This window comes from Loxodonta africana, chromosome 4 (genome assembly GCF_030014295.1).
Source record: "Loxodonta africana isolate mLoxAfr1 chromosome 4, mLoxAfr1.hap2, whole genome shotgun sequence".
NCBI lineage: Eukaryota > Metazoa > Chordata > Mammalia > Proboscidea > Elephantidae > Loxodonta > Loxodonta africana.
The window spans coordinates 96,728,593-96,745,234 of record NC_087345.1 but is presented as its reverse complement, the minus strand read 5'-3'; the positions used below and the strand labels follow the sequence as shown (position 1 = coordinate 96,745,234).

The following is a 16,642-nucleotide window of genomic DNA, read 5'->3' as shown; positions in this document are numbered from 1 at the left end:
GTGATATTAATGAGATGGAATTAGCAGCAGTTTTTTTTATGTTAATGAGGCAGGATTTAATCTACAAGATTAGATTGTGTTTTAAGTCAATCTCTTTTGAGATACAAAAGAGAGAAGCGAGTAGAGAAACACAGGGACCTCATACCACCAAAAAAGCAGTGCCGGGAGCAGAGCACATCCGTTGGACCTGGGGTCCCTGCACTGAGAAGCTCCTTGACCAGTAAAGATTGATGACAAGGACCTTCCCCCAAATCCAATGGAGAGAGAAAGCCTTTCCCTGGAGCTGGCACCCTGAATTTGCACTTCTGGCCTACTAGATTGTGGGAGAATAAACTTCTGTTTGTTGAAGCCATCCACTTGTGGTATTTTTGCTTATAGCAGCACAAGATAACCAAGACAGAATATGGTACTGAGAGTAGGGTGCTACTTTAACATACCTAAAATGTGGAAGTGGTTTTGAAACCAAGTGAATAGAGGACTCAGAAGGAAATGAGAAGAGCAGTTACAGTGGAGATGATACAGTGGCAGCAGCGAAACCAGGAGACCAGTATAAGACAGTGTTGGAGCTGACCCATAGAGCAAGAGAGCTGAGTGCCTTTGCACAGGAGGCTTCCTGGCGGAGTAGGGTCCCTCCAGGTACTTACCAGTGGAGCTGGGCTTGTCAACCCACAGAGCAAGAAGGCTGAATGCTTTCAGCCAGAGTTTGTTGGCGGAGTGGGGTACCTCCAGATACTTATGAGTGGAGCTAAAGAGCTTTAGAAAACTTGCCCCAGCAAAGCAGATGTGGGCGATGAGGCACAAGGGGTCAAGAGGCCAAGGAATCAGGAAGCAGAAATTGAGGAGACAAGGACCACAGGAAGCAGAACTGTTTCAGTCTCAAGGGGTAGAGTCATCATTCAGATGGGCTAGGAGAATGGGGCCACCCAAAGCCAAGGAAGCAGAGTTGTTGTTCCAGTGAGCCTGGAAGATGGTGCTGGAGGGCAGGGCTGTTGCCTAAATGGTCTCAGAGAACAGAGGATTGTTTTCTAGGCATGACGGCTAGTGTACTGTGTTCTGCTAACTTGCTTGGTGCCTGTTATGCCTTCATTCCCTGCAGCGTCTCCCATTTGTAATGGAAATGTCTAACTTGTGTCTGTTCTGCCATTATACATTGGAAGTGGATAACTTATAATCTGGTTCTCACAAGTGAAGAGGAATTTTTGGATTTTGGACTTGGAGTTGATTTAAGACTTTTGCAATGATATGATGGGGTAGATGTGTTTTACATGCGACAAGGACATGAATTTTGGGGGGATGTCTTATGTTGGGTTCTCTAGAGAAACAAAACCAGTAAAGCATGTAAGTATATATAGAGAGAGATTTATATCAAGAAAATGGCTCACGAGGTTGTAGAGGCTGAAACGTACCAAGTCTGTGGAGCAGGATAGAGACTTCTTCTGATTGATGTAGCCGCAGGGACTGGTGAACCCAAGATCAGCAGGTTGGAGAGCAGGGCTCCTGCTCATAGGCTGTGAAGATCGACGAATCTGAAGATCAGCAGGCAAGACTGCAAGGTTTCTCCTGATTCGCGTAGCTGCGGGGGCTGGTGAACCCAAGGTAGACAGGTAATCTGCTAGCTCCAGTCCCAAGAACTGAAGAGCAGATGAACAGGAGCCATCTGCAGGATCCAGAACAGACAAAAACCAGAACGTCCACTTATATTCAGATTCAGGCCACACGCTCAAGGAAACTTCCTTTCAGCTGATTGGCTACTCACAGCAGATCCTTCATGGGAGTGATCCCATATCAAATCTCAACAGGGAAGTGAACACAATATTACACGACTTCCAAAACACTGAGAATCATGGCCCAGCTGAGCTGACACACAATCTTAACCATCACATGGGGCAAAGGGTGAGATGTTACGGACTGAATTGTGACCCCCGCCCCCACCCCCCCCAAATATAATTCAACTTGGTTAGGCCATGATTCCCAGTGTTGTGTGATTGCCCACCATCTTGTCATCTGATAATGATCTTCCTATGTGTTGTAAATAATACCTCTGTGATGTTAATGAGATGGGATTAATGACAGTTATGTTAATGAGGCAGGACTCCATCTACAAGATTAGATTGTGTTTTACATCAGTCTCTTTTGAGATATAAAAGAGAGAAACTAGCAGTGAGACAAGGGGACTTCATTACCACCAAGGGAGCAGTCGGAGCCGAGCGCAACCTTTGGACCCAAGGTCTCTGTGCTTAGAAGCTTCTTGATGGGGGAAGATTGATGACAAGGACTTTCCCCTAGATGCAACAGAGAGAGAAAGCCTTCCCCTGGAGCTGGCACACTGAATTCAGAGTTCTAGCCTACTGGACTGTGAGAGAATAAACTTGTGTTTGTTGAAGCCATCCACTTGTGGTATTTCTGTTATAGCTGCACCCGATAACCAAGACAGAGAGGATCCTGAACTGTTCTGTTCAGGAACCAGGGGCTTTTACTTGGTACTAGTAAGAATAATATTTCTTGACCACCCCAGAATTTCAGGTGATATTAAGACTCAAACCACTGGGTTCCTGTTGAATTTTATACGATTTCAGTTCCCCCTAAAGGTTTTATAAAATTTTATTTCTCCTGTTACACAATCTGGAGTAGTATTTTTACATTAAGATAAGGTTTGAGTAATGGTTGGTCTAACAGGAAATCACAGAAAGCAACAACAGCAGACATCAACCTCACTATATGTTACAAATAAATAAATGATTCTAGGTATCTAGAATTTGTATTCTCAATAAAAGTACTTCTACTTCTTCCTCCAAAAATATCATCCGGAATTCCTGGTACATCTTTAATTTTCCTCTAATGCTTGAAATCTCAGAAATACATGGTTAGTTCAAATAGTTAAATGAAAAAATACAAATATTTAACAAAAACTGAGTTTAGTTTTATCTATTTTATTTTATTGTAAATAAGTATCTAAAGACTGGTTGAACGTTATATATAAAACTGCCATCTTGATAACTTGAAAATATCTGACAGAGTAGGATATTCAGGGATGAAATTTGTAGTACATTGCCTTCAGCAACTACTGGTTAATTCTAGGTAAATTGACAGTTTAGGTTGATATTATTAAGCAGTTAAATTGATCAGCAGCTTAGATTACATGACAGTGGAAGAATAAAATTGAAGTTAGTTTCATAACATCTTTTGTCTGAATTATTTGGTCATTAAGACCAGAGTAAATCTTCAGAGGTTTTGTGCTTTGTTCTCTGGAAGTGTAATCATAATTAGCACAGTGTCTGGCACATAAAAGAGAACTAATGCCTGGGAATAAAAGGCTTGTAATATTTGTTGAGTGACTTGAATGAAGATTGACTACCTTGATTTTATCGTCAATAGTTCTCTGCTTACCTTCCTTGTTGGCATTTTGCATTTTCAACTCTCAAGATAATAGTTCATCCTCTTCTGTTTTTATATTTATAAAAGATTTTGTGTAAAAGATCAAAAAAGATTGTTGCTATCTTGCTAACATTACTGTATTTGTAATTTGAAATAATGAGCCTTTATAAATGTAAGGTTCATTTCATGTAATAACATTTAATATAGTAATATTTTTGGTAGCATTAGGTTAAGAAGTATGTGTTCCTTCAGCCATAATCACAGATGTGCCAAAAATAAAAGATTATCAGGATAAGCCCTAATTTCATCTATAGATAATGGCAGAGTTTTTTCTCTTACCCTGTTCTTCTAACATTGAATGCCAGAGAGTTCAGTTACATAAAGATGCTCACCAAAGATATAAAATTATATACCAGGAGAAGAACTTGGCCATTGAAGTCCTTTTTAGTGTCATCAATATATCTGAGAACAGAAGAAATTAACCTTATTGGAAACTGCATAGAATAAGGAGAATTGTGTACCATTGACAATCTCTTGAGTCTAATATGCTTTTGGAATTTATTTGCCAACATTAAAAAATTAATAAAAGAAAAATACACACTGTGTGTACAGTGTATTAAAGTATAACTCATTTTTTACCTAGTAATAAATTTATGCATGCTATCGAACTAGTTTGTCGTACTGTGGGGACTTGTGTGTTGCTGTGATGCTGGAAGCTATGCTACCGGTATTCAGACACCAGAAGGGTCACCCATGGAGGACAGGTTTCAGCCGAGTTCCCAGACTAGGAAGAAGGACCTGGCAGTCTACTTCTGAAAAGCATTAGCCAGTGAAAACCTTATGGATAGCAGCGGAACATTGTCTGATATAGTGCTGGAAGATGAGCCCCCCAGGTTGGAAGGCACTGAAAAGATGACGGGGAAAGAGCTGCCTCTTCAAAGTAGAGTCGACCTTAGTGACGTGGATGGAGTAAATCTTTCGGGACCTTCATTTGCTGATGTGGCACAACTCAACATGAGAAGAAACAGCTGCAAAAATCCATTAGTAATCGAAACCTGGAATGTACAAAGTATGAATCTAGGAAAATTAGGAATCGTCAAAAATGAAATGGAATGCGTAAACATCGATATCCTAGGCATTAGTGAACTGAAATGGACTGGTATTGGCCATTTTGAATCGGACAATCACATAGTCTACTATGCTGGGAATGACAACTCGAAGAGGAATGGTGTTGCGTTCATCGTCCAAAAGAACGTTTCAAGATCTATCCTGAAGTACAGTGCTGTTAGTGATAGGATAATATCCATATGCCTACAAGGAAGACCAGTTAATACAACTATTATTCAAATTTACACACCAACCACTAGGGCCAAAGATGAAGAAATAGAAGATTTTTATCAGCTGATGCAGTCTGAAATTGATCGAACATGCAATCAAGATGCATTGATAATTACTGGTGATTGGAATGCAGAAGTTGGAAACAAAGAAGGATCAGTAGTTGGAAAATATGACCTTGGTGGTAGAAATAATGCCAGAGATCAAATGATAGAATTTTGCAAGACCAACGACTTCATCATTGCAAATACCTTCTTTTACCAACATAAATGGCAACTGTACACATGGACCTCACCAGATGGAATACACAAATCAAATTGACTACATCTAAAAAAAAAGAAAAAAAAAATTTTTTTCTTTTTTTTTGATGGAAAGAGACAATGGAAAAGCTCAAAATCATCAGTCAGAACAAGGCCAGGGCCAACTGTGGAACAGACTATCAATTGCTCATATGCAAGTTCAAGCTGAAACTGAAGAAAATCAGAGCAAGTCCACGAGAGCCAAAATATGACCTTGAGTATATCCCACCTGAATTTAGAGACCATCTGAAGAACAGATTTGACGCACTGAACACTAGTGACCGCAGACCAGACGAGTTGTGGAATGACATCAAGGACATCATGCACAAAGAAAGCAAGAGGTCACTGAAAAGACAGGAAAGAAAGAAAAGACCAAGATGGATGTCAGAGGAGACTCTGAAACTTGCTCTTGAGCGTCGAGCTGCTAAAGCAAAAGGAAGAAGTGATGAAGTAAAAGAACTAAACAGAAGATTTCAAAGGGCCTCTCGAGAAGACAAAGTATTATAATGACATGTGCAAAGAGCTAGAGATGGAAAACCAAAAGGGAAGAACACGCTTGGCATTTCCCAAGCTGAAAAAACCGAAGAAAAATTCAAGCCTTAAGTTGCAGTAGTGAAGGATTCCATGGGGAAAATATTAAACAACACAGGAAGCATCAAAAGAAGATGGAAGGAATACACAGAGTCATTATACCAAAAAGAATTAGTCGATATTCAACCATTTCAAGAGGTGGCATATGATCAGGAACCAATGGTACTGAAGGAAGAAGTCCAACCTGCTCTGAAGGCATTGGCAAAAAACAAGGCTCCAGGAATTGATGGAATATCAATTGAGATGTTTCAACAAACAGATGTAGCGCTGGAGGCACTCACTCGTCTATGCCAAGAAATATGGAAGACAGCTTCCTGGCCAACTGACTGGAAGAGATCCATATTTATGCCTATTCCCAAGAAAGGTGATCCAACCGAATATGGAAATTATAGAACAATATCATTAATATCTCATGCAAGCAAAATTCTGCTGAAGATCATTCAAAAACGGCTACAGCAGTATATCGACAGGGAACTGCCAGAAATTCAGGACGGTTTCAGAAGAGGATGTGGAACCAGGGATATCATTGCTGATGTCAGATGGATCCTGGCTGAAAGCAGAGAATACCAGAAGGATGTTTACCTGTGTTTTATTGACTATGCAAAGGCATTCAACTGTGTGGATCATAACAAACTATGGATAACACTGGGAAGAATGGGAATTCCAGAACACTGAATTGTGCTCATGAGGAACCTTTACATAGATCAAGAGGCAGTTGTTCGGACAGAACAAAGGGATACTGATTGGTTTAAAGTCAGGAAAGGTGTGTGTCAGGGTTGTATTCTTTCACCATACCTATTTAATCTGTATGCTGAGCAAAATATCCAAGAAGCTGGACTGTATGAAGAAGAACGGGGCATCAGGATTGGAGGAAGACTCATTAACAACCTGTGTTATGCAGATGACACAACCTTGTTTGCTGACAGTGAAGAGGACCTGAAGCACTTACTAATGAAGATCAAAGACCACAGCCTTCAGTATGGATTACACCTCAACATAAAGAAAACAAAAACCCTCACAACTGGATCAATGAGCAACATCATGATAAATGGAGAAAAGATTGAATTTGTCAAGGATTTCATTTTACTTGGATCCACAATCAACAGCCATGGAAGCAGCAGTCAAGAAATCAAAAGGCGCATTGCTTTGGGCAAATCTGCTGCAAAGGACCTCTGCAAGGTGTTGAAGAGCAAAGGTGTCACCCTGAAGACTAAGGTGCGCCTAACCCAAGCAATGGTATTTTCAGTCACATCATATGCATGTGAAAGCTGGACAATGAATAAGGAAGACCCTAGAAGAGTTGACGCTTTTGAATTGTGATGTTGGCGAAGAATATTGAATATACCACGGACTGCCAAAAGAACAAACAAATCTGTCTTGGATGAAGTGTGGCCAGAATGCTCCTTAGAGGCAAGGATGGCGAGACTGCATCTTACATACTTTGGACACGTTGTCAGGAGGGATGAGTCCCTGGAGAAGGACAGCATACTTGGCAGAGTACAGGGTCAGCAGAAAAGAGGAAGAGCCTCAACAAGATGGGTTGACACAGTGGCTGCAACAATGAGCTCAAGCGTAACAACGATTGTAAGGATAGCGCAAGACTGGGCAGTGTTTCGTTCTGTTGTGCATAGGGTCGCTATGAGTTGGAACCGACTCGACGGCACCTAACGACAACAACAGGAAAAAATCAGGACTTAAGTGTTAGACGTTTACCAGTTGCCATCAAGGCAATTCTGACACTTGGCAACCCCACGAGTGTCAGAGTAGAACTGTGCTCCATAGCGTTTTCAGTAGTAGCTTGCCTTCGGAGGCGCCTGGGTGGACTCAAACCTCCAACCTCTCTGTTACCAGCCAAGCATGTTAAACTCTACCACCCAGAGACTCTGTGTTAGACATGCCTCATTTCAAATCCGAGTTCTGCCACTTAGCTCTGTGACACTGGGAAATTTACTTTTTTAAAAGCTAGGGTTCTCAGCAGTAAAGTCAGAATAATTATATCTTTTTCAAAGAGCAACTCTGGAAATAAATATGATGTGCGTGAGTGTGCCTGATACATAGTAAGGAGGTGCTCTGTGCTATATGCAGCTTTGTCAAGGACAGTGTGAAGTGATACACTGCCGTATATTTCAAGGAGTCCAAGTATCCAAGCTACAATGTAAAAGTCTCAAATGAATTTGTATGCCTTATTTATCTCATAAAAAACATGCAAATATACACATCACCAATTGTTTTATCTCCAAATTCAGCCTAATTTATTAAGTATAACTTTATCGTAATGCTGAAATTGGGCAAATCCACCACCATGTGTATGATTTCAGTCCAATATTCATATTTCAATGGAGGGTACACATGCAAATTTTTATAAGTTTTTAAACAGTGTCTCAGAATATATTTATATATTTTGCTGTGTGTAATAAGTGGCTGCTTCACAAACCTGGAAGGTTAGTAGAAAGAAGTTTGTACTGGAGGATCAAAGAGCAAATACAGAAATCCTTTCCTCTATCCTTACAAGTAAAGAAAAGGAGATAGAGCAGAAGATAGTGAAAAAGATACTTGTAATGGACATTTTCTTGGCTTTGGCTGCCCTGCATCTGAACTCCTTTCTGTGTTTGAGGTATTTCCCATAATTTGAAACTTATTAGGAGGCAGGATCAACCTTTCCCTACAAAAGCCAAGAAAGACCAAATATTTGCTTCCTCCCTGTTGCCTTTGGAGCTAAACGAGTTAATCAGTTGCCCCTGTCTGACTGTGAAGCTTCGTTGACTGTAGCAAAGAAGCTGAGAGTAGAGAATTCATACCTATAGCAACAGCAGCTTTTAGTTTTCAAGAACGCCAGTACTGATTTTGGGATGTCCAGTTAGCATTTGTAATTTTTAGACCTGTATCAAGGCAATAAATTAGTTTCTTTTAACAGTAAAGGAGCCGTGAAGGCACAATGGTTAAGTGTTCTGCTGCTAACCCAGCCCACCTACCAGCTCTGCAGGAGAAAAGACTGGCGATACCCTCCCGTAAAAATTAAAGCCTAGGAAATCTGACACGGCAGTTCTGCTCTGGCATACAGGGTCGCTATGAGTTGGAATTGACTCTATAGCACTCAACAACAGTGGTGAAGTTAAAAGTGGGCTAGTGAAAAAAAGAAAAGTGGGTTTATTCTCCCGCCAAGGGTGTTCATTTTTTGTTGTTTCGTTTTGGTTTTTTTCCCAAAAGATTTTTTTGCCCTGAATTATCAACTTGTTACTAAATCTCACTTGAATATAAAATAACGCATGGCCTTGATGTAGCTTTTGCTATAGACTATTACCTATATAAAACAATTAAGAGATCCAGGATTGAGGTAAAGCTTAATTGTGTACAGCCAGTAATATAGCCTTTCCTATTGAAAAACGTTTGCAGTGTAAATTTTTTTTATGTATGGTATTAACGTGCATTTATTAGCATTTATATGCGTATCTTAATTTTAAACCAGAGAATATTCCTGGGAAAAAATATATATCCTGTATTTTAAGTCAAATAAGTTTTCGCAGGAGGAGGGCAGTGACAAGGTACATGGGATACTTCTTGGTCATTAAAGAAAAATAATGTGCCAAAACCTTGAGCAACTAAGAAAATTCCAAATTAAACTATTTGTGCTAAAGTGTTATTTGTAGCCCTTTTATTTATGTTTTACTGTTTTATAAACAAAACAAAAAGCAATCTTAGTGTTATAGTTACAGATGTCTGTGTTAAAATTCTTTTAAATATGGTGAATTATTAAAATATTTCAATATGTATGACCTTCTGAGTAAATTGCAGGTTGTTAAAGAATAAACTGCTAATATGGTAGAAGAAATGTGCTTTATTTACTTCACTTGTTTATGTACTTATGATGCCTAAGAAATTCTGTTTGATGGGAGGAAAAGTAATGGAAATAATCATGGTATAAAGTACACCAATAAAGTAATGGCTATTGCTATAGGGTCGCTATGAGTCAGAATTGACTCAACAGCAACAGGTTTGGTTTGGTTTTTTTAGAGTAGCTGGAATCTGGAAACTTGTATCTAGTGCCTTATATGTATATTTGTTCAGTTGTAACAAACAGCTTTTCACTTGGATAACAGATAAACCAGTCAGTCAGTTGCTCCTCCTTCCTGTGGCTTTGAATCTGGATTGACTGTGGCAAAGAGGCTGCGAAAGGAGAATTCATTCCTGTAGCAACAGCAATATTTAGTTTCCAAGAACACCAGTATTTCTGTTCAGAAACTAATCCTGTACTTCAGCCACAGTTATTTAAACAATAACGAGCAGGGGACTATCCATTTTAAATTGTATTGAAAATTATGATATCTTTGAAAGATTGCCAATGAGTGAGAGAAAAGTATCAGTTGCAGTTAATATAATAAATGAATTAGATATTAATAAAGTTTTATATTGCTTTTCCAAATACTGGTAAATTCTGGTTCCTTCTTTTGAGAAAGTAACAGGACCAAAAATAAAAGCACTGTTTAATTTGTTTTTTAATGGGAATAGCACATGTATTTTTATACTTAAGGGTAGGATTCAGTAGAGAGGAAGAGATAGAAGGTGCAAGAGAGAAGATGATTTACGAAGGAATAACATCCAGTGCATGAGTGAAAGACTTCACCATGGAAGTGGTGGATACTGTATTTGTTGATTTTGAAATCCATTGGAAGGAAAGAATGAGTAATGATAGAAGATTTTATGTAGAAAAGGAGGAAGGTAAGGAAGCACTAATAGAATAAACTCAAATTCTTTCAGTAATAAGCTTTTTTTTTTTTGGTTTTCCAGAGATATAAAAGTAAGACATTATCCCTATAGTTGCAAAACTCACACTAATACAGGGGGAAGACGAGCTCCAAAATAAGATTAAAGCTCAGTGCTTAATAAAAGTAGAAAAACCTTGGAGCAGTTTCTATATGAAATCTTCTCAGGAGCAGAAATGAATCAAATGAGTTTTAAGTGATGGTGAAAACCTCTTGACAGTGGAGAGCATTAACTTGAAAGGGGACCAAACTTCACTGAGCAAGGCTTGGCAATTTAGGAACAGTTGTGGAGAAGGCCTCAGGATAGAGGATCGGCAAAATGGGCAAGGTGAAAGACGAGCTTTCTGGTACCAATATTGTAAATACTGCTAATGATGATGATAAAGCTGTCATTTATTTATGGCATACTATTTGCCAAATAACTTCATACGTGTCATCAAATTTAAACTTTACAACCACCCTGCAAACTAGATTACCAGTAAGTAAAATGAATTTCAGGGAGCCCTCATGGCACAGTGGTTAATATCTCATCAGCTAACTGAAAGATTGACAGTTTTGAACCTGCCAGCTGCTCCATGGGAGAAAGATGTGGTACCCTGCTCCCGTAAAGATTATGGCCTAGGAAAACCGTATGGGACTGTTCTACTCTGTCTTATAAGGTCGCAGTGAGTTGGAATTGACTCCACGACAACAGGTTTTTTACAGATTAAGATTAATTTCAGAGAAATGTTATTTGCCCAGAGCTGTTGCATATGGTTGTACACATCAAAAGGGTCACCATTCACATTGTACATGTCTTACATTGTGTATTTATTAAAACACTTTTTCAGCAGATGGTGGTAAAGTATCATGAGGAAGGGTTCTTTTTATTTGTGCAGAAGCACCGTATTGGCCAGCAATGGTAGCAGTATATAAAATTGTGCCAGAAACAGTCCCAGCTTTGTTTAAAAACAGAAACACAGAGAGAAACCTTATGGGAAATATATCAAAATGTTAAGCTACACAGTATCCCCTTGTTCTGTTCAAACGACTGCCTCTTGATCTATGTACAGATTCCTCACAAGCACAATTAAGTGTTCTGGAATTCTCATTCTTCACAATGTTATCCATAATTTGTTATGATCCATACAGTCAAATGAATTTGTAATTGAATCACATGGGGATTTTTGTTTTCTCTTAGACACTCTTTTGAATATTTCCATTTCCTTAAATGAGCATGTTTGTTTGTGATTTCTTGGGAGGAGGGATGGGGTTGGTGATTGCTGTAAAGAGAATAGTGAAAAAAGTTTTCTAGTAAGAAGAGAACACGGAGCCAGGGATATCATTGCTGATGTCAAATGGATCCTGCCTGGAAGCAAAGAATACCAGAAAGATGTTTGCCTGTGTTTTATTGACCATGCAAAGGCATTTGACTGTGTGGATCATAACAAATTATGGATAACATAACATTGCAAAGAATGGGAATTCCAGAACGCTTAATTGTGCTTGTGAGACACCTGTACATAGATGAAGAGGCAGTCGTTTGAACAGAACAAGGGGATACTGCATAGCTTAAAGTCAGTTGCCTCCTGTGCATGTGAAAGCTGGGCAATGAATAAAGAAGGTAGAAGAAGAATTGATGCCTTTGAATTGTGGTATTGGAGAAGAATATTGAATATACCATGGACTGCCAAAAGAATGAACAAATCTGCCTTGGAAAAAGTACAACCAGAATGGTTCTTAGAAGCAAGAGTGGCGAGACTACTTTTCACGTACTTTGGACATGTTGTCAGGAGGGATCAATCCCTGGAGAAGGACATCATGCTTGGTAAAGTAGAAGGTCAGCAAAAAAGAGGAGAACCCTCAACAAGATGATTTCACACAGTGACTGCAACAATGGGCTTAAGCATAACGAATGTGAGGACCAGACGGTGTTCCGTTCTGTTGTACATAGGCTCACTATGAGTTGGAACCAACTGGATGGCACCTAACAAACAAAACAAAACAGTAAGCAGTAGTGGTATCCTGCCTCATCTCTTACTCTTCACCCTACCCCAGGAAAATCCATAGTGTTCTGAAAATTCAGTATGTGTATTACATTTCTTTAGAGTTCAGTACCCTGAAATTACATTTAAACTTTTAAAATGTAGGTATTCCATTGAATGGATTTGGAAACCTTAACTTTTACCCACATATGATCGTTATAACTAGCTTCATTCATACTTATATTAGAACTTCATTTTGAACCACTACAATCAATAAATGGCTTGTATGATCTGCGAAGTTACATAAATAGAGGGAAATAGACCTGGGATTAAGGAAGAAGTACAAGAAGTCTCTCTTAGATGCTTTCTGTCTATAGGCAGGTAAAATGATGAGCAACTTAAAAATTGCAGTTGTTGTAAAGGCACATACACGCACACACACACACACACGGTAGTATATATTTAGTAATTAAAATTGTTTTAAAGAAATACTGCCAGCCCCCTGTGGCTGGAAAGTCATCCATTTTGTGCATTACAAATAAACTTAATTTTTTTATGTATTAGAAATAGAAGTCATTATGAGTAGTGACAAAGTACACTTGGATTTTGGTTTATGCATATATACCAGTGTATGTGTAAAGGCTTTACATATCGATTAATGACTTAATAGTATTTAGGCAAAGTCTTAAAAGCACACTAAGAAATTTTTCCTTGTATGTATAGACACTTATTAGTATATATAACAGAGCTTTAGTCATATTTTTGTTTCATATTAATGAAATAGCATTGTGAACACCAAAAATTACGAGAACACTAAGCACTAAAGTGTTTACTTATTTTAGTTTTGCAGTAAGCTTTTTGGTAAGTAGTTATATAGATGAATATGAATGGAAATGAAATGTATAATCTGTAATTTTAAACATTGTCTTTTATAATTCAATATTTAATTACTTTTTTTAATAAATATTTTAAATGTCAATTATTTCCAGAAGGAATACTAATTTGAAGTATTGGATATAGCCTGCATATTTTTAACTTTCAAAATATAGAAGTAAATTAACATATAGATATGTTTATATGACAGCCATACAAAATGAATTCTAAGAGATCTCTGCCATAGATTTTAAAGATACTGGTTATACAAATGTTTGAACTACTAAATAATTTTTATTGCATTCTTTGCTCTCTACTTTCCAGTGTTCTCTCTCACTGCCATGTATCCTAGTTAATAAGAGAAAATAGTATCTGACTTCCTCAGTTTTATATCGTCTGCCACTTACCCCATCAGACATTTGTATTGTTAAGCCCTGATAACAAATAGAGCATGATACAGCAAAAATGAGAGACGTGACTTCTTCAACTTGGACATACAAAATGTGAACTCGGCTAAAAAGGCATAATGAAATTTATGGGTGTAATGGTGGATGGTGGTTCAGTAGTAGAATTCTTGCCTTCCATCTGGGAGACCTGGGTTTGGGTGATGGAGGCTTGCATGTTGCTGTGATGCTGAATTAGTTTCAGTGGAGCTTCCATATTAAGACAAACTAAGAAGAAAGACCTGGCAATCTACTCCTGAAAATCACCCAGTAATAACTATATAGATCACAGCTGTTCAGTCTACAACTGATGAAGCCACAGGACTGGGCAGTGTCTCATTCCATTCCTTTGTGCATGGGGTCACCATGAGTCAGGGACAACTTGATGGCAGCTAACAACAACCACCAAAATTTATAGCATCTAGATTGTTAGATTGGATCTGCTAGGGTTTATTATATGTAATAAGGAATCTATGAGTGCTTGAGCAACTTCTAAAAGAACTATAGAGTATGATATTTGTTTATAAGAAAATGTTCTGTTGTGCTTTGAAATATTTCATTACTCAGATTTTTAATGAAATTTCTTTGAAATTAAGGAATTGGAAATGAAGGGTATTAAACTTAAAATTAATTACTAAAAGTCTTCAGTACAGTTAAATGATTAAACTTAGCTGTATAAGGAGGGAAATTTTCAAAATATTCTTAGTTTGAAATGAGGTCAATGGGAAATTTGCCCTATTTTACTTCATATCTCTGTGTATCGATCTAGAGTTTGTATTAAGGAGAGCAGGTTTCCTATTTTAAAAAATTCATTCATGTGTCAGATAATTTCAACTACTTTTATTTTTTGTAGGTGGTTTCAGACACCCTCACAGGTTTTCTACCATGCAGCAACTGAACATGGAGGAAAAGATGTCTATCCAGGGCAGTGTCTTTGGGAAGGTTGTGAGCCTTTTCAGCGACAAAGGTTTTCTTTTATTACCCACTTACAGGTATAGTTTCTAATACTATTTGTTCAGTAACTCCTCCAGTTGGATTAAAGGTCTTGATAAGTATTCTTTTCTTCCTCTTCCTCAAAAAGGATAAGCACTGTTCAAAGGATGCCCTGCTTGCAGGATTAAAACAGGATGAGCCAGGACAAGCAGGAAGTCAAAAATCTTCTACCAAGTAAGGAAAATGAGTTTATTTCATATTGTACACACAAAAATAAATATCAAGAAACTAGATACAACACAGGAACTATGAAACGCAACTTAGCATATCGGGGAAGAGGAGAGCAGGGTTACTAGTCCAACTCTACCACTTAAAAGGCTGTGTGACCCTGTTCAAATTGCATCAGTTCTCTAGGCATTATTTTTCATATGGATCTGGAAGGTGCCTCGTAGCTCTAAGATTTTATGATTTGACTTTGCAGACAAGTCATTGGAAGTAATGACAGATTATACATGTGAAATGTTTTGTAACTGAAAGTACTACGTATGGTTTTCCATCCTTTGAAAGGTTAATTGAACATGTATTTAACAATGGCAACAAGATTTGTCCTTATAACTACTCCTCTGAGGTGTAAGTGAGGGTCCTATAGAAGAGTATAACTGTCACATTTACTATATGGTCATTGATTTACCTGTCATTTCCTGAACATATACTTTTGTAATGCATGTAATCAGTTCTGGGTTGGGGATTCCTATAAGGTCCTTATTAGACTTACATTAAAAAAAAAAAAAAACTGTTGCTGTCAAGTCGATTCTGACTCAGACAACTCTATAGGACAAAATAGAACTGCCCCATAGCATTTTCAAGGAGGCTGGTGGATTCAGACTGCGAAATTTTTCATTAGCAGCCAAGCTCCTAACCACTGCACCACTGGGGCTCCTCATAGCATCTCCTATTTTAACTGAAGCCTTTAGCTGTAGATTCGTTGAATCTAAATAATATTTTTAATTTTTAAAATATGGAAATAAACTAATTTTTCACCATTTATTGAGAGCCTGCTATGTACTGAGCAGTGTACCATGCATAGGGGTTCCAAAGAACAAGATAAAGTCTGTAATCTCACAGAGCTGTGGGAACATACTTTTTATATACTTTATTTGTTCCATTACTGTTTAGTAACTAGAGTATCTGCGTTGTGCTAGGTAGGCAGTGAAGTATAATGATAACCAACATACATTTTGCCATTCTTAAATCAAAAAAAAAAAAACAAAAAACCTGTTGCTATCAAGTCAATTCTGACTCACAGTGACCCTATAGGACAGGGTAGAACTGCCCTTATAGGGTTTCCAAGGCTGTAAATCTTCATGAAAGCAGTCTGCCACATCTTTCTCCTGAAGAATGGCTGGTATGTTCAAACCACTGACCTTCCGGTTAGCAGCCAAATGTTTAGCCACTGTGCTACCAGGGCTTTCATTGCTATTCTTTTTGTTTTTTTTTTTCCTGAACTTTAGGTGGAGGTTTACAGAACAAACTAGTTTCTCATCAAACAGTACACACATTATTGTATGGCATTGGTTAACAACCCCATGACTTGTCAGCACTCTCCTTTCTCAATCCTAGGTTCTCTATTACTAGCTGTCCTGTTCCCTCCTACATTTCAATCGCTGCCTCAGGGCTGGTACACCCCTTTTGTCTTGTTTTGTTCCTTAGGACTGTCCAATCCTTGGCTGAAGGGTGAACCTCAGGAGTGGCCTCATTACTGAGATGAAAGGGTGTCCGGGGACCACACTCTCAGGGTTTCTCTAGTCTTTGTCAGGCCAACAAGTCTGGTCTTTCTTTTTGAGTTGGAATTTTGTTCTACATTTTTCTCCGGCTCTGTCTGGGACCCTCTATTCGATGCCTGTCAGAGCAGTCAGTGGTGATAGCTAGGTACCATCTAGTTGTAGTGGACTCACTCTGGTGGAGGCCGTGGTAGATGTGGTCCATCAGTCCTTTGGACTAATCTTTCCCTTACACCTTAGTTTCTTTCATTCTTCCTTGCTCCCAAAGGAGTGAGAACAGTGGAGTAT

General features: G+C 38.4%; 1 protein-coding gene across 5 annotated transcripts in view; it reads left to right on the top strand.

Moving 5' to 3' along the window:
- The window catches only part of ARID2 (AT-rich interaction domain 2), a 232,164-nt gene that overhangs the window by 196,861 nt on the left and 18,661 nt on the right, over positions 1-16,642 (top strand). For all 5 annotated transcript variants that reach the window (XM_064284353.1, XM_064284350.1, XM_064284354.1 and 2 more), the window contains 2 exons: positions 14,494-14,632; positions 14,722-14,807. In XM_064284353.1, the coding sequence (XP_064140423.1) occupies positions 14,494-14,632; positions 14,722-14,807 (225 nt within the window). The remainder of the gene's footprint in view (positions 1-14,493; positions 14,633-14,721; positions 14,808-16,642) is intronic.